This window comes from Liolophura sinensis, chromosome 1, assembly GCF_032854445.1.
Source record: "Liolophura sinensis isolate JHLJ2023 chromosome 1, CUHK_Ljap_v2, whole genome shotgun sequence".
Taxonomy (NCBI): domain Eukaryota; kingdom Metazoa; phylum Mollusca; class Polyplacophora; order Chitonida; family Chitonidae; genus Liolophura; species Liolophura sinensis.
In genome coordinates this window covers 64,131,192-64,155,450 of record NC_088295.1, presented here as the reverse complement: position 1 = coordinate 64,155,450, position 24,259 = coordinate 64,131,192, and the positions used below count along the sequence as shown (strand labels likewise).

The 24,259-nt window shown below is 38.5% G+C and overlaps 1 protein-coding gene across 3 annotated transcripts in view; it reads right to left on the bottom strand.

Annotated features, from left to right (window-relative positions):
- Positions 1 to 24,259, bottom strand: part of LOC135481848 (bone morphogenetic protein 1-like) — a 143,758-nt gene that overhangs the window by 92,304 nt on the left and 27,195 nt on the right. For all 3 annotated transcript variants that reach the window (XM_064761584.1, XM_064761583.1, XM_064761585.1), the window contains exon 2: positions 12,138 to 12,219. In XM_064761584.1, the coding sequence (XP_064617654.1) occupies positions 12,138 to 12,216 (79 nt within the window). In that variant the 5' untranslated portion in view covers positions 12,217 to 12,219. The remainder of the gene's footprint in view (positions 1 to 12,137; positions 12,220 to 24,259) is intronic.

The following is a 24,259-nucleotide window of genomic DNA, read 5'->3' as shown; positions in this document are numbered from 1 at the left end:
GGCCACTGACAGACACAGAGGAGCAGCTGTTTCCTTGGACCCAGTGGTGAGAGAAAGAACAAATTGCCACTGCTCATTGGCCAAAAATACCTCGGGAGACCAAGATATCCTCTGTCTTTTTTGCCTGGCTGAACAAAGGTCTGAAAGTCTCCTGAACAAATGTCAAACTCCAAGAGGTAAGTAATGAGGGTGTGTAACGGGCTGTGGCAGGAGACCCACCAGCTTAGGGCATCCACTGGTACCCTGGTATCCAGGAGGTCCAGGATGGCCTACTCTAATGCTCCCTACAAAATTAATGACAGTTGAGGAGGCAATCTAAATTAGCATCACAAGGTGCCGGTGTGCGGAGAAGTAAAAAGCAAGTGAAGTTGATCTACGAGTCTTTTGCCTCTGCAGATTAACCTTGTATGCACCCGCCATCCGTCACTCACCGGCAACCAGGACTGTATCGTCACCTCACCAGACTGACCTCCCCAGCCAAGGCCACTCAATCTCCCACAAGACCAGCTATTAATGCAAATATCAAGACCACCTCCCCTCAAACCTGGCCTGACTATTAAACAGATGCAGGAATAGAAAGGAATTGAGGACTGCACACGATGCAAAATTGCATGATATTAAACTGCAGTGTGTTAGCCTAGTTTCTCATCCAGATGCACTACTCCTCTCTTTTCATTAAGACAACCAAAAGCTCGTAATCTGAAATAAATCATGATAAATGGTCACAAATCATACACATTGACCTTACCATCAAAATTAGCGCCACAGCAAACGTATTTTAAACTGAAAGCGATTCTTTATTGGTTTCCACAACTGGCATTTATTGCAAAAATAAATCTTTGATACTAAATGTCTCATTTCAAATGGAAAATATATAGCCCAATGGCCATAAATTTCAGTGGTGCCTGAAATAACAGTCCACTTTGGATTATTGTCAGCAAAAGTTGAAATATATTATATTCTGGCTTACTACTGAGATTCTGGACAAACATATATATAATGATGAACCTGTTATTTAACATGCAGTAATTAGTACATGTAAGTACAAATTAAAAGTAAGATTATATGTGTGTATATAAGCATGAGAACCTTATTAAACTTAAACAACTCATGCTTTGCTACTTCCAGAATAATACTACAGCAGGCTGGGCGAAAAATTCAGTTGGGTAAAACGTCACATAGTTTAACACAAAAATAAATGGTGCAGGTATAAGCATTCATGCCTTAAAGTGTTTCCTCAGGTCATTCAATTTGACTAGAAAATCTCAAGCTATTCCTTAGGTGGACGAATCAAAACACAATGTAGATGTACAATATTCAGATCAGCAATAAAATACAGTATAATGTCAACTATTTACTGCACCAAATTGTAGAGCTCTCGCAAAAGTTCCTTCAAATATGCATAAACAATAACGGACAAAGAAACTGGAACCAACATGTGCAAGCATTATGAAGAAAACTGTGCAGGAGTAGATTCACAGCGTTTCAAGTGACAGCCCATCCAAATGATAACACATGGAGGCAAGGAGATGAGCAACTACTTCACCCTTGTCTAGGCAATGTTCCTGTCCATTACACTTTGGCCCACATGGTTAGACTTTAATGTCACATCAGCTGACCTATGACTGAAGCCTGACACAGGCTTTAACTGGTAAACAGATTAATCTTCAAGCTTATTTTCATAAGTTTAAGCTTAACAACCATATGGGAGGAGGCAGAGAACAGCCATGTGAGTGTTTAAGGTCCAAATCTTAGACAGAGGCCTCCGACAGAATGGTTGGTTTATTCAGGAGGTACAGAGGTTATACAGACCGGCGTGGGGGACAAACCCTGCTTGTGAGGCAGTCCAACTGGCTACCCTGCAATAGCTGTGGGTGGGAGGAAGCCAGGAAGTCGACCATCAGAAGGAACATTCACAGACCTGATGGCCTCAACAGTGCCCTTCCACAAGGAAGTCTGGTCTATCTTCCCAACCTTCATTAATTATTCACATTAACTCTGTCTGAGAATAGAACCTTCCATTTCACCAAGTGTCAGGCAGTTTTCCTGTCCTTGCTGAGCTTTTACTTTATCACCTGTCACAAAGACAAAATCAACAGTAGCCTAAACAGATGGTGACAGCAACATCACTGAGAAACATCTGAGCAATCAATCAAGAACACATTCCTGTAGTGATGAAAAAACACACAAGTTCTCTGTTTTGTTTCAGTATGGAACCAGCATGATCATCCCATTTACTTAGGCATATGTGTAAATGTATATTTTAAGGAACTAATTTATGGAGAATTAATTCAGAGTAAATACAAAAAGCAAGCCCAAACTCATAAAACTTGCCATGTCCTGAAAAACTTGACGTTGTCTTGTTCTCTGTCCCATCACTAAGTGAACAAACCATGTTAAAAGATATGATGTCAAATATTTGAAAGATAGAAAGACAAAGACAAGAAGGTGTTAATATAAAAGAAGCACGTATTGATATTTCCAAAATTAATGTAACAATGTTGGAACTGCACAACAATAATATCCTTGCCAACAAAGTCATGCAACAATTTCCTAAATTAAATTTATTCCCATTAGACTGTTTGAGCAAACCATTAATAAAATCATCAGAAAAAAGGTCTAAAGCTTGTTAAACCTATGGATATGATATAAGCATGTGTTTTTTGTCCTGTGTGGCACAAATCATGAGACTCCTTCATGTTGACCATTCTTAAATTCTTTGCTATCAACACATAACATTGTTACAGTGTACCACTTTGGCGGAGGACGGTCTTGGACAAGACAAGAGTTCATTCTAGAAAGTTTTCTAGGTTTACTTGTCCTTCAAGAGCACATCAGTCAGCACTGATTCAGTAATCACCAGCTCGCTCGTCTGTACTACCTGTCTCAACATGGCCCATTACAGAGACAACAGAATGCACTTTACGCATTAGAAAGGCAAAACAAACCCTATTTATTCTTAAAGGACACAAATGATCAAGGCAAAAAGGGCAAATGTCTGCGTAAAGCTTCAGAAAATTTAGCCTCCCTGGAACCTTAATTTGTACCCACAATACAAAGGGGCAAAGGCCAAGTACTGGTGGTGAAGTTAATATCTTCTTCAAGTGCAACATACTTCAAACATTGGAAGGACAAAGATCTGTCAGCTTCTATTATGGTAGAAAATGGACACCACTGGAGCCACTGTCTCCAGGTTAGGACACAACTCTTGAAAATGGCTGACAGAGCATTTGCCAGAACGGCATGCCCACGGGATGTCCCTAAAGTGTCTATATTTCATACATAACTATCTGCAAGGTACAAATCACCCCTGCTCAAATTGTACTCTTGATAGCAGTAATGAAAGATGACTTGGTTCCCCAAGAGACTTTGCTCAATGTCAGACAGATCTGCTTGGCATATAAAACAGAATTATGTGGGACAGCTCACCAAATCCTTTCCTTTAAGCACACATGAAATCTCAGAAGTTTGTACTGGTATTTCTTCGAAACCTTGGGAATAGACACAACAGCCTTTTATGGCCAAGGAAACTAGACTACCAGATTGGCAATTCATGGCCCAGAAAGCTTTTCCACAGAGTTATCAGTTGACCATGAATCTCTACTAGTACAATCTAACAAAGGATGGTAGTGTTTTCATATTTGTCAGACTCTTGATCACTAAGTCCCTTCGTGCTCTGCCCTAGTGGTTAACACCTGGTGAAAGATGTATGTTCAGCCAGGGCATACATCTGGCACTTTCCAACAAGAATTGAGGAGGATCAGGAATCTTCTGGTCCAGTAGCCCAATAAGGATTTATGGAAGTCTGCAGTAGAAACACTCTGCTAGAGGGCAATAATTTTGTTTTCTGGAATGGCCGTCATCAGATTCACCAGTTGGATATTGGGAGGACCATGAACATTAAAAGGGTCTGGCGACTCCATATCAGTGTGAAATGCCGAGGCAGTTAATGAGTTCAGACACCTCATTAATAAACTGATCACTCACCTTGTTTTCGCAGCACTCCAGACTCATTTAATACCTGTCACACATTGGCCGTCACTATTGTTTGAATTAACCAATGACCTCTGTGAAACTGATAGCTAAGAAATCCCTAATACCGGCGACCGACACAAGTGCCAAGAAATGGAGGCATTATCCTGACAAGATTCTCAGATGACAGCCCTGAATCCAAAGTTTCCAGAAAAATCTCCTGGACAAGGGACTGAGGGTTAATTATAAAGCACATTACTCCTCCAGCCAGTAATGGAATCAACAGCCCATGTAAAATGATAACCCAAAACCAAGGGAAAAAGAGAATTTGTCAACAGAATGAATTCTCAATAGTGCAAGATGAATATTCGGGCTCATCAGAGCTGCAGCTAAATGCATGGTTTTCAATGTGCAAAAGTTTTTCATGTTGTTTCCTCTTAGGTCAAAAGTCAGAATGTTTTTCAGTTACTCATCCATAAAAATAAATTTTCCTGGAATAAACAAAAAAGCAAACACAGTGAGGAAAAACATGTATTTTTCATCAAGGCAAAGTTCACATTCCATTGGAGCATAAAATTCCTCATTCCTAGGAGTTTACTGAGGCTATTGATGACCATAACAGTCCCACATACATTGATTACAGGGCCCCAGAGAAACTGTGGGCAAAGCTAGGAATTTGGAAAGGCTTTGGTCAGTGATGGATGTCGCAGTGATTGATGTTAGATTAATTACGGCTCGTTATTAATGGATGACTGCATGGTCGCTTGTGAACAGACTAAATCAGTTTAGCCTCATTTCAAAGATTTGATTGTCATTGCAGTTTTAAGCTCCTCACACATCCAATGTGGATTTGATTCAAACTGCTGCAGGTCCTAATGACATAGTGCTTTTCCTCATTCTGCTTCATCAACCCTTGCTCCATGTGCCTAGCTTACCATAGGAGTACACCTAGCCTATCAGACCTGCATGGTATCAGGTCATGAAATATTACTGCAATCCAATAGTACACTGGCAATCAAGAGCTATAACAAATCAAACTCAATAAACTCTTCACACCAACATGAAGTCCAAAAGTACATTGTCCAGTACTACAGCAATGTATAATCAGGAAATAACACTTATAACACATGAATACTGAATGTGCTCATTATATTTGCTCAATGGCTCTCAGTAACATACAATCAACTGTTTTATATGCAGACTGTTTCAGCATTCTGCATCGTTTACATGAGGTTAGTCACCATGACAAAACGATAAGCTTTTGCACTTCTTCACACAAACATGCCTAAGCATCCTCTTTAGGGACACGACTTCAACGAAGCAAATACATTGCTGACCATGCATAAATCATTTTCCAAAAGTACAAGAATCAACAACATTTTGATGATTATGTAAAACAGCTTCATCCAACAAGAGTCTTTTTCACAGAAATGCTGAACTTGCTAAATGCCAACCTCACATAAAATACCGTACATGCCCTAAAATGCTCTCCTCTGAAAAGGGCTGTTTTAGAGGGTGATGAAAGTAATAAGATACTTCTGTTGGCAAGAACATTTACACTTTTTACAGTAGGACATCATCCTGCCTTCCAAACAAGCCTCAAAACTCTCCAATAATATCAACAGAACTCTCAGAATGAGACAAAATAGGCAACTTAGTCATAAACAAAATTTTAATTCAAATTAATAACAGTATTAGAAATACTTCAGTAATTAAAAGCAAGCACAGTGCAATTTGAACACAGTTGCTCGAGGAATGAGATCAATATATATGTATCTGAAATATCCTCCAGTATTTAAAACATTCTTAAATCTTGCATGTTTCCCCATGACAAAGTTATGATTTCAAAATAAAATGCAATTAGACACAGCTACAGTATGTTCTCTAAATTTATGTTCCAAAAAGAATTTCAACTGGGAAACAAGCAATTCAAATGCATCAACAAACAAAAAAACATTAGAAAGGTTTTGCAATAACACACTTAATTACTTTCATAATGCAACAATCTTTATCTTTCATCTTATAGAACATTTTTTTCTCATTTTATTTTTCACATCTGATTAAATGAAAATTCAAATTAAATCTTTAAAAACTTTTTAAAACCAAACAACTCAGCTGTAATTTTAATACCAGATATACATGTGCATCTTGTGGATAAACTGTACCAAAAAATCAAAAAGACAAAAAATGTAACAAATCAATTGATTGCAGGTTAAAACTATCATACTACTCTCATTTTGCTAAACTTGATAATAAGAAAAACATACAAATGAGAAATCAATTTAATTAAGTAGGCTAACATTGCAGCAGGACCATTGGGATTAAAGCAAAGCTGTTACTTTATGCTGTGTGTTTGCAGTAGGTTAAGTACAGCAGAATGCTTTCGATACACAGCTGGTTCCACCAATGAATAAACGTTGTGTCCATCACTGTATTGATCTATCACTTACCTGGGAGATTGCAACAAGTCCTTAACGACATTTTGCCTGGAAGGCCTACCATCACCTGGCCATCTGCTGCCACACTATATACCCAGGTCACAGCAAAACCATAACTCAAGAACACAACTGATATATATTATAAAAGACGAAGCTCAACATTCCAATGGGAGATTACAACATGAGCAATGAATCAGACATGCTGGATCATCACCTTCGGCAAAACCTGATCAGAAGGAAATACACATTTATATCTTAAAAAGCCTCAATACCTCCTCTATTAGATAAAATATTCCTTTTTATAGTAATGCAGGCAATGAAGGCTTTGAAGTATGCTGAAGTGTTGACTCATCAATCTGTATCTATACACATACATATACTTGTCTATCATTCACTGATCCATCCTTAAACACTGTATTTCACCTAAAATGTATTAATTTTGCCTCAATCTGAGAATTACATATTGATCTTAGAAAGTTGTTTTGAGGTTAGTTTGGAAGGTAGGATCATATCCCAGGGGAAGTTCTGCATCAAATATTTAAACGAAAATATTACATGAACGTCATTTGCCTACAGAAATGCACCTCTTGGGTGTTGAAACATCATGGTCAAGGCAAATTCCACATTACATGTAGCTTCTTTACATTGACACAGGAATGACACTTTTAAGCTGTAGTGCTTTCCCATGAAGGCTCAAATAACCAAACCAAGAAGTCGGAGATATCACTTTTAGACTATCCATATTATCCTCCAAAATTATAGCTTTACGTAATGCTGCCGAAATTTCATAATCATCAACACACAGTGGAGGAGTATAATAACCCAAACACAGATACTTCGTGCTTTCTGGAATGTTTCTACTGCAGCGAAATTACTTTAGTCTGACCCTCTGGCACCAGAGCCCTAGTTACATGCCAACTAGCCTAACGAGAACAATGACATAAAGAGAGTCAGGCCAAATTAACTTCATTAGAGCTGGTAGAGGTAATTAGGACATTCTGTCAAGCACATTGAGTCTGCTACTTTCTTGTTTTGTAAGAAACAAAGATTTCAGTGAGACTGCTGGAAATGGGTACTAAGGGTAGGACACATTCACAGATCAGAAAGATAAACAAAGAAGCACAATTCCCCACCTACAGAAATGAACCAGTTTAGGAACAGAACAGAGGTTGGAAACTAAAGGATCCAACACAGAAACATGTTCATCACTGGCAGCCAAACAGCTGTATTAGCACAGATGTACATGTACCTTCTCTATAGCACTAACAGGGCCAATTACAACTTTCTAATCTGGGCACCCTTTCAGTTGGCTAATTTGGGCTAAACTATCTTCAGACATTAGGAAACCAGGAACTAATGCCTTCTATATCAAAGTTTAGTTTTAAAATTATTCACAAGACTTTCTAAAGTCAATACAAATGAATGTAAAGAAATTTGTAAATTTTGTAAACTTTCAAACATTTAGGTTGTATTTATTAGGGAATTTTTTTTTCTTTAGAATATCCTGTAATTTTTGTACTCCTTATGGATATCCAAATGTCTCTGTATTCAGACTGGACTCTATATGCCATGATGTATTGTGATATACAGAACCTTCATCCATTCAGTTAACAACAATCCACACGCTCATTTGTTACATTTCCCATTAAATTTAATAAGGTAAATCAAAATTACGTTACCATCTGAAATAAATTTTCTACTTACTAATTAATCTCACCAAGACTATACTATAAAGAAGTTAACATACCAAGACTTAAAGGGAACCATCACTCGTTGCCTTGGGCATATAACAAACCTACCACCATAAAGCTGCCAATTATGAACCAATGAGAGTTGGATTCAAACACAAGATCTCATTGATCAAGGGCTATAGGGAACTGTTGGTCAAGTGCTATCAGGAACTTTCGGAAGAAGGTAGTAGTCTCCTCAATCAGCAAGAGGGCCTGATATGTGGAGTGCAGTAGGTTTCTGTTAAGTAAATAATAAAAACACTTGAAATTCCAAGCACTTGTGTCATTTGAAAAGCCAATCTGGACTAATGAACGCCTGAGCTGAGTGATGGGTGAAGTTTAATGAAACTTTCAAGTGCAATTCTCCAAGGGCTTCAATATAACCATGTCAGCTTTAGGTTAGTGTCTTCAATGAAATCATCACAGGATACATTTATCTATTTACCAAATTTGTGTTTTAGCCCAATACATGTGCTTCAGAATAGTTTGGTGTTTTATAGGCAGAAATCTACCTGACATACAGTTGTATGTCAATGACAGCTTGAATCCAAAACTAGAGTCCAAGAACAAGGTAAGAAAAGCAAAAAATTCTTGAGCAGATAGATGTTGAATACCACATATTTGTTCATGATATGCGCACTATACTGTATTTGCACAAACTCAAGTCTCAGTTGCTACTTTTGCCATGCTTTGTGTGACTTTATTTCTTTTTAACTTTTGCAGTATGTGTGTTGGAATGCCAAATTAAAGATGATGTCATTCACAGACAAAAATATGGGTATGGTTATTTGTGAAATTGGATTCTGGTTGTTTGTATGCATCAGGTCATTCTAACCCTGAATGAAGCTTATGACTGGATATGGCAGATGAGTCAGAACATGTCTTTGCCATCAGGTATCCCTTGCCCTCACACTGGGCCATAGCCTGCCAGCTGATCACACAATGATATAGTATAGTGGCCAGAGACCAGACTGCATCTCAATCAAGTCACATGACCCAATAACTGGAAAGCACAGAGAGACCTGTGATGGTTTACATCCAGGAAATGGCATCTTCAGACCAGGGTGCAATGTGTAACACATGGTATATCCAAGGCCATTTTTACTATCATCAAAGAATGCCATATTACCTGTAATCCAGCGAGACCTAACTATACAGTAATATTATCCCACTGCCCATATTGGCCTTCTTACTGAATGATAGACTTACCAGAAAAGATCATAAAGTGAGAATTTGTCGATATTACAAAAAAGGAGGTCTTTCCCTGAAGTTTACATGGAAAGACTTTATCAATATATAAATAGCTGTTAAAAATAAGTATATGTAATAAAATATATTTATACATGTATGTATTAAATGTTTCACAGTTTTGAATAAAAACTCCACAGATATACCTAAATGCTTATTTTTCCCCCCTTATTATCTGTCACATATGACAAATTTTTACACGTAGAACACAGCGTGTGTAACACAACAGTGGAAAACAAACAATCTCTTAACAAACCACACAGCATTTTAGCGCTGTAAAAGGCTTTCTCCCACCAAGGCCTGGTGGAGTTTAAAGGAGTTCAAAATCCCCAGTCCGAGTCTGGGATTGAACCAACACACCTTATCATGTCTAAGTAAGCAGCCAATATGAATATGCCAATTAATTAAGCTTCATTTAGGATAAGTTGTCAAATATATATTGCATGATAGCTATAGGCTATCATGCCAGTGAAATTGTCTTCAGTCCCAACACAGCCAAAGTGGGTTCACATGACTGATCTACTGAAATACTCCAGGACACAGAGCCAATGCACTACTGGGGCAGCATGCCAAACTGGATGCACTGAAAGACTATAGAGTTTGACAAGGGTTTCTCATTTCTCCTTGATGAAGCTGATTGGATTTGATTTGATAAAGGCCTGGGTGCCAAATTTGAGTGAGGCCCACACAGAGAGCCTATGATTTATTACCTTCTGTCAGTAACAATTCAATCAAGCAGAAAATAACAGGGATAATTTTCATGTACATAATAAATATGGTGGCCAGAGTATGGGTGTGGAGATATGTCAGCCTGCAAGTCGCCTAGGTCCCTTCAGTGGCCCGGCTGAAGAGGGGAGGCTGTTCCCAAGAGAAACCCAAACGATGGTAACTTTTATTAAATCCACCTGATACACAGAAGCCCACTGACATTCTCATTATTGCTAGGCCTCAGTGCTTAGATCTTCAATGAATGCTCATAATGGAATTTTGCCCAAAAATATGCTCCGAACTGAATTGCATAAAACCCTCAGCGGTAACCTAATTAATATGCCATTGAGCCTACTGATGAATACAGAAGGAATAAAGCTAATTATTTGTGAGGGAGAAGAAATATGAGCAGCGATTCAGTGTCACGCTGAGGTAGACCTAAGGGTGTCTAATTAAGGTACAGAGCTTAAGGGCACCAGGACAAGAATAAGGACTCCCCATATCAAAGGGTTACCACATTCACTATAGGGCCCTGCCTGCATGGAAGCAACCGTACCTGCCCATGCAGCATCTGTTTCTTCAAACCCAGGCCTAAGTAGACTCAAGGGTTTGGGTGATTCAGTTGTAGCAGCAGGTGAGCGCTGGGGTTTTGTTCTTAATGTAACAACCAAAAACACTTTCATCAGGCAACCCTGTACTACTTTCTAATACACAACTCAAGGCCGTATAGTGTGTAGTTATAATTGCTTACTGGGATTTCAATCAGAATTACAGAAGGTGAACACTGGAAACAAGGGAGATGCACTGAATTTAAATATTACATTTAGATGCCTTGAATCTTAATATTAAAAAAAGATAGGATTGTTAACAGGCAGTGGTATCCACAAAAGGCTTATTTTAAATTCATGCTTTTTTCTATTCAAGACATCATAAGTAAACATAGGACACATTTCAGTGCATTAATTCTTGGTATACATATCATGCCAATTAACTGCACAATGATTTTCAAGAGTTCTGAAAGTATGTTCAACATACAGAAAATGAATGTTTATCACCATAATTACTTTCTCCACATTCTAGTCAGACTGGCAGTAACATCCTTACACTTAGTAAGTTTTACATGCAGGAATAGATCAACCATACTACATTATTTATAAGTACATGTATGTTCATAGTTGAAAGAAGCTGTGATACTATAAGCCAAGAAAACTTTTAAGTACATGCACATGATTTGAAGCAGTGCATTTGGAATACAAAAGAATTGGGGAGCTGCATGTAGTGTGAAATAAGTGAATTCTGCGGTTCTCAGTGGTCAGTGAACTGACATTAAACTGGTACATGGAGCAGTGGCCACCAGATGAGTACCACCAGCTTCCCATGTGGCCAAACATGTGCTTGTACTGAGTGGGCACTTTCAGGTGGACAGTGTCTAAACACAGCAGGCTCATCAAGTGCTCATATTCTCATTCTCAACAGTTGATATCAAACCAGACCCTGAAGCCATAAACTTTACAGCAACGAAAACCCTCAGAAAACATGTGCAGTCCTATTTATACAATCATATTTATAAACACACGAATAGCAGATGCATGTTAAAAGATGCGGTACAGTACATGTGTATACAGAATTTCATATATAGGTACTTTCCTCTCCGTCTAAATCAAGTTTTTCTTTCTTGATTAGATACTGAACTCCACACTGAACAAAACACACATCTGCACATCTGACAGTCCTTTACAGTAATGAACATTGGAAGACATGAAACAGTTCTGGTTACACATAACGTGTCCGAAATCTAGTAAGTCATACAATAAAGAATTAAGAGGATTAAACTGTTTGTAAGCCTTCGCTAAAGTCTAGGTATTTCTAGTGTAGATGTAATATTATTAGGCTATAAGTCTCATGTTAGAAGTGTTGTCTCTAGGACATCTACCCAATGGTTCACATACGGCATAATTCTTGGTGGCTTTTAACAACTGTCTGTCTGTGCGTACCATAAAAAGTTATGTCTTGAAAAATGAAAGTGAAAGTAAGGGGCTACCTTTGTCCGAGAGGAGTCCCGAGAGAAGACACATAAGGATAAGACACCAGGCCGGCACTCTCTTGTCACGCTGACGCATTGTCTGAAAATATACAATTAGTTACATTAGTAATATGTCACTCACAATGCTTTTCATAGATATTACATCACAATGTAATTGTTTTGTACATGTACATGTAGTTACCCAAGTTTTCAAATTCGTTTAATACCGCATGCCCCTTATTTTCACTAATTTTAATCTCAACCCATGCTGCATACAGAATGCACCTCGATTTTCCTCTTAACCATATGCTATAAACAGAATGCACCTCATTTTGCCTCTTAACCATATGCTATAAACAGAATGCACCTCATTTTGCCTCTTAACCATATGCTATAAACAGAATGCACCTTATTTTGTCACTTTACTGTACGCTACAAACAGAATACACATAATTTTGTCTCTTGCGCGGATGATACAAACAGAATACACATACTTTTGCCTTTTAACCGTATGCTGATGAATGTATACAGCATATACACATGTATAAAATAATAAACATAAAGACGCAAAGCATAGAGTAAAACCAGAGCAGCGACAACAGTGTGACAGCTGCCAAATGGTCACACATAACCATTGAAATACTCGTCAATTCTACTCAGTCAGGGTTTTATTCTGTTTATGTAAATGCATATATCATAGCAATTTACATGCTACCTAACACCATGCCTTAAGCAAGATTAGGTAAAAAAAAAAATACAGTGATGTTAAATGCAATTTATTAGACCTCACTGGTTTAGAATTAATAAAAATGATGTGTTGTCATTAAATTTAACAAACAATCACATTTAAAACTATGCAAAGTTACCTATAACTTACTATGAAAATGCATACACTGTCGAGTCTATTTAATAAATACCTATATGAGGTATAATATTGGCCTATAATGAATCTCTGCCATGCAAAAGCATCTCTTAGTGAGCCTCAGCAGATACAGCTTTTGTCCTCACTCGGGGATCGGTTTTTGTCCCCACTACTTGTTATAAATCGGATCAATGTATTGAGCTTATCTCTAAACATAGCAGTTGGTGTTTCACAGCGCTGCTATTTGTATAGACGTGTGGGATTTGCTGACAACACACTGACAGTTTATTGAAAACAGTTCGCATGTCTGATTTTCTTCACCGGTATACACGCCTTTAGATACTGAACGTACTGATAATGACTTAATTACGGACATTGGCTTTATAAAGAAGAGTTTATCAAGAGAAAGCTCTCAGCGGGCTTTATGTATGTTGCCTCTGTATTATGGGAAGAGGCAACATTACCACAACAGAGGCACTAACACAAACAACGATCACAGTATTACCGTTTTTACAGATTACATGGAATGTCTGAGTATCCATAAAATGATACCTCTTCAAATATTATCATCGACCTTCTGCTCCGATACACAGCGACTCATTTAAATCAATATGGTGTGCTGTTAGTAACGATATATTTTCTTTACTAGCCTGAAAATCACTACGTGTACAGATGGTAATTTCTTGATGCTGAATATTTTAGAAACATGTTTTATTACAGCTAAATTAATAGTCCATTGATCTCATTACAGTACAAGATAGGCTAACTTCTCTCTACAGTCAATTCAGTAGCTTGCTACTAGCCATTCATTATTTTGATTTCAGCACAGTACAACTAATTCAGGCCACCATTTTGGAAGGTAATCAAGTAGCTTGCTCCTAGCCTGCCATGAGTTTGCCTGAGGTGGAGCTCAGATTGCAGTGGAAAGCTGTATTTCTGCTACAAGTGAGCTTATGGTGAGCTGGTGGCAAGCCACCATGAATTCTTACTACCTTGCAAAACCCCTTTTTGCTCTTATTTTAGATAAATTGATATGTATTTTTTTTTCATGCAGATATTTTATGCAGTGTATATTCAGCTGCACTGTTTCTTTTGGTTCACAATAATGCTCTGGTAGAGAGCTTCAATTGGCTGTTGTCACTACTTCTGAGTATGTATCAACTGAATGATGTAGCCTCTTAACCACTACAGAATGATGTAGCTTCTCAACCACTAATCAATACAAAGCAAATAAATCATCTAACCTGAACATTTGAGGACTTATTATTCCAAAGATATTGAATATCTGAGTCCTGCATACAATATTGAGTTTATTTTATTGCATGTTGAGTTTCTCCAAAAATTCTAACTGCCTATAAACGGCAGCAAGAATGGATGTGTATGAATCCCTGAAATATTCTGAATGCTTTAAAGTCACAGAAGTCACAACTGTACTCCTGATAAATCTGAAGGAAAAAAAACCCATAATTATGAAGCAAATTAAAATCAAAAGTAAAATATTTTATCAACGCCTGTTAGACAAATATGAACAAAATGATCATTCATAATTCACATATTTGAAGTACAGAGTAGTAATGCTAAGAGCAACAGCAAGTCTTATCGTATGGGTAATTCAATTTTCTCTCGGATTATTAAGTTACAGTTGATTATTGATGCGCAAGCCCTAAGCACTTAACACTAACTGATTCAAGCCAGGAAGCTCAGATTATCTCATGAAGATCAACACTAATCTAAGATTAATAGCATTAACTAAAAAGTATTCGAAACGGCAAGCCCAATCAAGGCAATGAATTTAAAAACCATGTGTAAACAGATCTAAACAACTCATCCAAAAAGTAAGACTCCATCTGATGGGTTGGGGCTGGGTCAAATCTCAGTTTGTACATAGCTTGAAAACTTTGCACACAGTATATAAACACACTGAGCGTGCGAGGAGGAAGCCGGGTGGCTGTAAAACAAATACATGTAAGACATACAGCGTTACATATGTCCTCTAAATCAAAAGCCAAACTCATTCCATGGTTTGTTTCATGGCATTGCCATATCATTATGAAGCATCAACCTTCAAAGGTAGTCAAGTGTCACTAAAGATTCATGAAGGCTGAGAAAAATGCAGGTTGTAGTTATGCGTAAGATGCCATTTAATACTGTATAGTTGGGTGAAAACATTTATACCTATTTAGCCATGTGCTTATATTCCTCATATGCCCCGTCAACGGAGTTCTCTTGAGCTGCTGAACACTGACTATCATAATTTTGCTTTATGTTGTAATACAACCCACAAAAGACTTGAGATTACCAATATAATGATACTTGAATTATGCGTGGGAGAGTACCCTAGATGAAGGTTGTTTACATGTAGTTCTTCAGTGTTAACAACGCTTGCCATCCTCAGTAGCATGGAATGTCTTAGAATTAAAGCTCATCTATAAAGAGCTCCACTAGGACATAATCACATCATTCGGCTGTAAATAAATTTTTCCACGCCCGTTCCTCAGGAACCACAATTGACGGTGCAATCATCAGCAAGCGCGATATGACTGGTAAATGGCTAAATTTGCACATGGCTGGAGAGATATGGTTCCCGCAACCAACATGTGGAAGAAAGACAATTTACGACAGTTTCTGAGCCAGCAATTTCCACCCATACCCCAGTGTGGTGGGCCGTCAAAACCTGGCATCACTAACCAATCAACCAGCAGACTTCCATTTGGGAAAACAGCTCAAGTTTTTCAATACGCTACACACAAGTGCACTGATAACACACAATGTGACTCCCTATAGTTTTTGACTTTCCATCAATATTTTAGACGGCAGAGATGATATTATAGGCAGATTTCCCCTGTCTTAGAGCAGATGGGAAAATGCCGCAGGGGTGCAAATCTTTTTTGAACATCGTCCCTACACGGAGGAATCCCTTCCCTGATAGATGTGCCAATTGAGCTCCTTTTGTGTTTTCACTTAACAAGAACAGGCTTAATGGAATGCAAATATGACTTCACTGACACACTTGTCCATTCAAATACCCAGGGCACTTTCTCACAATGGATAAAGGTGATACTGCTGTCATAGGGGTGACTTCCATTTGAATCTAGAGTGGCCAATATATATAAAGATGTAAGATTTCACAATAGCTTTGATATCCTGATGTTGGGATAAAAGATAAATGAATTAAAGTTTTATTAACCATGTATTAAATACTGCACATTATAAAAATAAGTTTTCAGTAGGTTTGGCTGATAGCAACTACTATGAAAACATGAGTTTAACATGTGTAGCAATGGTAGTTACACTCAACTTGGCCTACGGGCTATGATCACTCTGTGCATGGAATGAGGCCCAGGAGTAAATTCATGTCACTTCCAGACTACTCTCTGCATTTGGTCAACAAACTTTTAGGTGACCTTAAAAATGCATTCCTTCAGGTGTGCTAAAGACATCTTTAGATTCTAATTTCAAGACATTCAGTTTTTATAGAGCTCTTTTCAGAATGTGTTATTCTGAGCAAATCGTGTAGCCCTTGTGTGCAGACAACTGAGCTTTACAACCGAGAACTGTTCCTTTCTTGATGTTACTGGAATTAAAATGGTGCCATCTCCCTAATGACCAGTTACGCTTGTTCGTCTTCTGTCCAGAAAGTCTACTTTTAGTACAGACGTGCGCAATCAGTCAAAATTAGTCTTCTACTTGTTCACGCTCACATTCTGTAACTCCACGATAGGACAAACAATGCTTCCAATGACTGTAAATGGTCTCAGACTGGTGTATCCCTCACGACCAGTCCCCTTTTCAAATGGTCAGAATGAGATAAGTAGCAATTAGCAACAGTAACCCTGCCTAATTACTTCATCAGACCCATTAGAGTGACCTGAGCAGTTATCTTCAACCCCTGGGTGCTATCACAGTTACCCCAGCTCAGGATTCCATGAGCTCCTTCAGGGGAGAGTGGGTGGAAAGTGCAATGGACATCCTTCCACAACAGAAAACTGGCGCACCAACAGGGCAAGGTCACCTGTCCAGGTTTGGCTAGATGATGGTGCAATATGATGAAAACATGCAGGGGGAATGTCTCATGAGTTTAAAAATAATATGTTTAATAATCATGTAAGAGACCAGTTAAAAGAATTATTTAACCCACTGCCATATGCATAGACAGTTTTGGCACCTGAATAATTAGCCTGACAAAACCAGAGCCAATATATTGACAGCTTAATCAATGACCTCATTGACCCCTAAACAACCTTTCTTTAATTGACTTCTAAGCTGAAAGCTGGAAGCCTGTTCATATGGCTTTTCAGCATTTGCTTTTAGTCATTTTTCCTGAAAACTGCACATCACATCTGTTATTCATTTACCTTGTCCATTACCAAATCCCTTGGGCTATGAAATGGTATAGTAAATTTTGACCCATCGCCATGACCTTCCGCAGGTTGCTGAGAGACCTTCCCACGTATGAGAGACCTTCCCACGTACGGCCAGGGAGGAAGCCAGTATGAGCTGGGCTTAAACTCACAGCGACCGTATTGGTAAGAGGCTCCTGGGTGAATACGCTGCGCTAGCGTGCTAACTAACAAACTATGGCAAATAGCTAACAAAAACATGCGAGTCATTTGTTGTATAATGCACTGTACACAAACAGTAATGGTCACAAATTTTACATTAAGAAAACTAGATCCGAAGCTTATTTTTTAAGAAGAAAAACAATAGAGTATATGTAATCATACTTAATTGCAGACAGACAGACAAGAAATATACCAAGGCTGAATCACAAAAGACTGACATTTCCACACGTGATGTACAGATATGAACACCATATTTGTGGAAGACCAGTGATCATGAATTGACTTTAAACGACACAAATGGCCACACGAATGTCATTGGCCATTTATCGTCACCAAAATCCCTATTGAGAGTGAGGGGAATCTGCTAGTTCCCAGTCCAAGGCCAGAACTGAACTTGCAGCTGGAGTGTCCTAGCAATTGGAAGATAAGCTGAGCGTCCGAACCATTCGGCTATCGGCCTCCCCCTACTCAAGTACATCTATGTTTAATGCACATACACATGTATGTATAGATCGATCTCCATGCATGACTCCTGCTAATGAAACATGGAGGCCATACAGACATATCAGGATCCTGGTCCTTAACCTTATCTTGCAAGACTGTCTAGATCACGCAAATTACAAGTTTCCTGTCATAAAGAGGTGAACAGTCTCCAGCAAAAATGTCCCCCATCATCAATTCCAATTACGCAAGTCAGGTGGTTGCACGCAAAAAGTGCACTGGAATAACTCATGATGAATTATTGAAAGCTAGATATACAGCAGATTTAAATGCTTGTAACCAAGACTAAATGGACCCCTGGCTATAAACAATATATCCTCATTAACACTTTGTTGCTCTTCAGCATTCTTTGGGAGCTGCTTCCTGCATCTAAAGCGGGTTTTTGTTCCCAGCAACTTAAGAGAACATCTCAAAGAATACATGAATCATGAATTTCCATCTCAACCTTGACCTTAAGCTCTTTCTGTGTGTTCCTCTGTAATTAAATACGCAGTGCATTATTTAAATCCAGTGAAAAATGGCACAGTACGTCGATCACTACAAATAAGAAATCAGTCTGAGGCTAAATGTTACACAAGGCACCAGTAATCTCAAATGTATACATAGAATCAGCAATTTTTTTATATCGCATCAATAAATTTAAATCTCACATGTATCTGTGCAATCTTTACAGGAAGTATCTTGCCACTTAAGGCCAGCGTTCCACTTACGATTCAAGTACAAACAACCCTAGCGACTGTGCTAATTCCATATGTGCTAGGCAATGAAAGAAAATAGACATCTGCTACATGATTCAAACAGACTGGAATGGATTTCTCCTGTAGAAACATAAAATATGCACAAAATGTTTGAAAAGGGGGAAGTAGTTGTAAGAAAAAAATGGCAAATAATCTTTGATCAGGCCATCAAGACGACAATACTAGATGGCACTTGGCAGATCTTACTACACATAATGATGTAGAACGTTCAGATCAGTTCAGTGTGTAACATAAAGTAATGTTACCAATGTGCATCTACATGGTTGATCACCCAATTGTGTTCTAGAAACCTGTGCTCCATTCGATCTGGGGAAAATGAGGATATAAAATACCAGTAAATTATTATTTTGTCATTACGATGCAATGTTTAAGGCTCAGTCATTTAGATTTCAACTCCAATTAGATTTCAGCTTGATGCTCCATCATGTCATACATGACTGATACTGCTATGTGGATGTCATACACACAGACTCACCATGTATATGTGATCTTCACTGCTTAATTTTCAAGCTAAATCAACAGTGATCCTGGGGTGGAGTTTGCAAAGCCACTTTTGAGGGTCAGTATTTTTAAATACTAAAATATTTACTTTTTAATGAAGGGAGGTGCAGCGTGATAAAGACAAATCTTTCCAAATATTAATTTTCAAAAAAAATAATAAACCGAAAACAAAGCAATCTAACTGAAATGAAAATAAAACATGGCTTCATGAGGGTAGCCCATATAAAAGTAAAAAGTTAATTACTTCATTAGCCTTACTAACCGGCTGTGCATTAACATGGCCTGATTGACCATTGGCTAACACAATCAGACAACAAAGAGATACTAAAATCTCGATGAGGAACACACCTGATGCACTGTACTTCATCCTACAACTCCTACAGGAAGAGTAGATCAATTTATGGATTCACACATCACATCAAACTGGCTATTATACAGTCTTCAGGAGTAACATTTCTCACCAAAAGAATATATAGCCACTAATCATCTTGAGTCAGCCAGACATGTATGTCTTTGATGTTCTTCATGCTAGAGAAATACACAGAGAATACCAGCATCTTGAAGAACAGGTTTCATGTGATGTGCATACAGTATAGTGAGATACTACATGTAAAATCCTATCTTGTAAAGAGTTCAATCTTTGTTACTATAATGTCCACTCATCCCGGCTACATCCAGGTGTAACATATTATCAGTGTGAAAAGAATGTCTATGGGCCCACTTAGACTGCTGACTTAAGTCAGCTGACTAGCAATTTTGTCCAGACCATTTCACAAATAAAATATTTGGCTATCCACTAAAACCTTTTTGTCTTCGAGTTTGAAAGATAGACCAACATCTTCAGTTACCATCATCTTCCTAAGATGATGAGGAAACAAATTTGGCTCTAAAAGCTATGAGTCCAATATTTGAAATTTATTTATTAATAATGGAAAAAATAGGAATAAATCTGCTTCCATCACCAACTGAAGGTCTGTTTATTTATTTCTTTATTTATTTGATTGGTGCTTTACACCGTACTCAATAATACGGCAGCCAGCATTATGGTGGGTGGAAACCGGGCAGAGCCCAGGGGAAACCCACAGCCATCCGCAGGTTGCTGAACCTTCCCATGTACGGCCGGAGAGGAAGCCAGCATGAAGCCAGCACGACCACCCGCAGGTTGGAAGGCCAGCACGACCATCCGCAGGAGAGGAAGCCAGCATGAAGCCAGCACGACCATCCGCAGGTTGCTGAACCTTCTCACGTACGGCTGGAGAGGAAGCCAGCATGAAGCCAGCACGACCATCCGCAGGTTGGAAGGCCAGCACGACCATCCGCTGGAGAGGAAGCCAGCATGAAGCCAGCACGACCATCTGCAGGTTGCTGAACCTTCCCACATACGGCCGGAGAGGAAGCCAGCATGAGCCGGAATTTAACTCACAACGAACGCATTGGTGAGACGCCCCTGGGTCATTACGCTGCGCTAGCGCGCTAATCAACTGAGCCATGGAGGCCCCCAGGTCTGTTTATAGTAACAAACTAACAAAACACATGTGTTACTGTTGTTTCGCAATTGTCTTTTGTGATAGTTATAGTATTTCATTTGCAAACTTTGCCAGAAATGAAAATCAAGAAAAAATTTGCTTCTTGTGTTACATGTAGACAATTTTACTTTTGTGAAACAACCTAGTAAATTTTTTTCGCTGCCTGCTTACAGTAGTCAGCTAAATGACCCTCAGCTCGCTAAGGAAGTTTTGTGAAACGGCCCCATAGTCTAGACTCACATCCTGTGTCAGTTTAGAATGTAGTCAATTGATGCAGACCATGAAAGCTGATCTGACTATCCTACACTGATGCAGGCATCACTGGTGGACAGTGACTAGTTATCCTCCTATTCTTTATTATAAGAATCATGCATGAATCCTATAAGGACAGTTCTGACAACCACACACGTAGAATGCATATATTATATATACCACACATTCCCTTAGGATTAGCCAAACTTCACAATCCAGTCAACAGATCAATTTATGGGCTCAAAAACTGATTTATATTGTTCACCTGGACGAAAACAGAGCAATTCATCATTTCGCAGACAGTGGGTCATGTTTGGCTTTGAAGTCAGACATAACACCACAGAACAAACTCCTCACATGCATGATTTATGTCAATGCTCTGGTCTGTGCTTCAGGGATATCACAGCACTATTCCACAAGATTCTCTGCACTTTCAAACAATCAGGAAGCCTGTTAAATCTCAGGGGAAACCACTGACCTTGTAATGTACCAGATACCTCCTGGCTCTCAGGTACTGTGGAACCAGCAGAAGCTGGACTCCTCCAGGGTGAAGGGTTGGGAACTTCCATTATTACTTGTGTTCAGTGATGGTCCTGACCACCATAAACAGATTGCAAATGACCTGCGTCATGGACAACTCTTTGTACAAGTATAGGCCGTATCCGATACCGAAACATTTGTATCACTGAAACGCTACCGGCTATAGCTTTGTTGCAAGATCAGTGCTAAGATGAGTTTTACCATACATGTAATATGCTAATATAATTCCCCATCCAACATTATATTTGGTAAATACATTAATCACTTTCTTGAATGTCTTTTCCACACTTTACTATACACATCATCATATGATTTATTACAAGACTCCACCTCTACTAAATAAAAATTGCTGACACTTTTTTTACCAATAGCGTACAAAGCATCCTATTACATGACAATTTTTTGAGTGAAAGCCTCTTCATAAAATCCTATTATCCTGTCTAGTAAATTAGCTCAAATTTGAATGATGAATCAAGACTTAATCAAGGGCACTGAAGAATTGCCCATCTCCAGATTCTCTATACTGTGTTTCTAAAATGCAAGCCTCCACCCCAGAGAACCACAGATACAAATTAATTGAGATATTGTGCTGACCTTTAACCCTTGGATGAAGTTTATGGCCTTTAACTATGAGTGACAGGCTTGAGTCAGGAAATGCACATAAATCCCAGCATACCTAATAATGAAGGATTTGATCTACGAGGCTGTGTATTGGAGAATAGGTTGAATGAGTGACCCCTGACATTAGTGATGGAATCTCTTTCCTGCGTTGAGGACCAACAATGCCTCCATCAAATCCACTTTGAAAATTAACCTGACCATCCTCTCTGAAGAACTCCATCTTAGCGTATATTGCTATGGAAACCTTCGACTGGCTGACAACTAATCAAAAAGCAAGCCCCCTTTGGCTTTATGGGAAACCTCTTGTTATAAGATAGAAATGCTGATATTGTAAACTTCCTGTAATAGATATATAGACACGTTTTTCTCCCCCCTCCCCCCCTCATAGCAAGCCACGCATTCCACTTTCCCAGCTCAGGTATCCATAATGCCATTGATTTCTACTGGTTCAAGGGCACAGTATAAGAGGAATACAGACGCTGCTATCCAATGACTTGAGGCCACTAAACAATAAGTCAATGCTTCACCCAAAAGAGCCATTTCTACAGTAGCCATCTTCTCCTATGCACACAAAAATTGATCCACAAGGAGCAGACGTTTGCTGCTCACCCTCAGTAATGGAAAAAAGTGGAATTCTGAACAATGCGATATGCAAGTTGATAATTCCCAATTGATTGAAATTTGTGCTTTTTTTTTTTTTTTTTTTCGCTTTCTCGATAAGCGACATTCTGTGCTTGCATATTTGGTATTCCATTTCCACAGGGCAAATAGTCACACCCGTATTTCAATATAGAGCTATGGCATGTTAATTGGGTTTTAAGTCTGGCAGCACTGCACCAGCTTTGTCTGCCTAATTTTCTCTCCACGGCCTTGTTGACTTTGTCATCGTACAGAGGAAAAGCCAGACGTTTTGCCTATTGGAACTGAATTACATCACACACGGCCATTAACAAAGCACCATATTAACTTTGTTCAACCGCATTATGTGTGACATATAATTTTCAACATCAATGGAAGTACATTGGTGGAATTTGAAAATAAAACTTTTCTCCATTGTTTTTTTACTTCTTAACACTGCAGTTGTAACTCTAACAGTAATTTAACACTACAGTATATGCATGTATGAAAAAATAATTCCACCATATACATGTATTAGGGAGATTCTTTTTTTTGACTTAATTGCTTCAAGAGCATTTTTTATTTTATTATTAAAACATAAATTTGATACATATTTCATGTCTATCTGTCAAAGTTTACTTAACACTGGCTACTCAGACGGAATAACATTCCACAAGAAGACAGGGCAGCAGTGTACCCTGCACAAGAGGTCATTCAGTTCCAGAGGCAAGAACAAACTGGCCATTCAGGGGAAGCATTACCATTAGCCAGTTGTCAGATAGGTTTATCGCTGCCTCATGCTGTTTATCAGAGCTCACTCAGCAAGCATGTCTAGTCGCTGTAAATTAAAAATCTGTCACAATATGCACATATAGTTGTACACAAAGTCAAATGCAGACATTCATAAACACACAGCACTGCTGTGATTCTGACTTAAACTGTTTTGAAGTGTGCTCACTGTTCAGTACTTAAAACTTTGTCCATGGTTAAATTATTTTGCTCTGACTCTGAAAGTTCTATTGACTTTAAAAAGTTGCTCTGAGGTTTACTGGAAAAATGTTTAAGTTACCGTATTAAATTTGACATTTTACGGCCTTTATTTACCAGTACTTCTAAAAATACAATTTGTGAGTGAATGTTTATGGCCTATACAGCATTTACAGTTCACCTTATACATACAACTGTTAACATTACTTTAATGACATAATGGAAAACTTTGTGCCACCTAATACGGTAACATTTTTTTTAAATAGCTGTGGTCATAAAGCAAAGAGGTAGTGGCACACGGCTAAAGTTGAGAATGATATGTTTTTGCAAGGCCCGAGGACAATCTGTGTTGGCAGGCAGCATGTCCCTTACATATCCAGCAGTCTGAGACATAAAAAATCCAGTAGGGCCA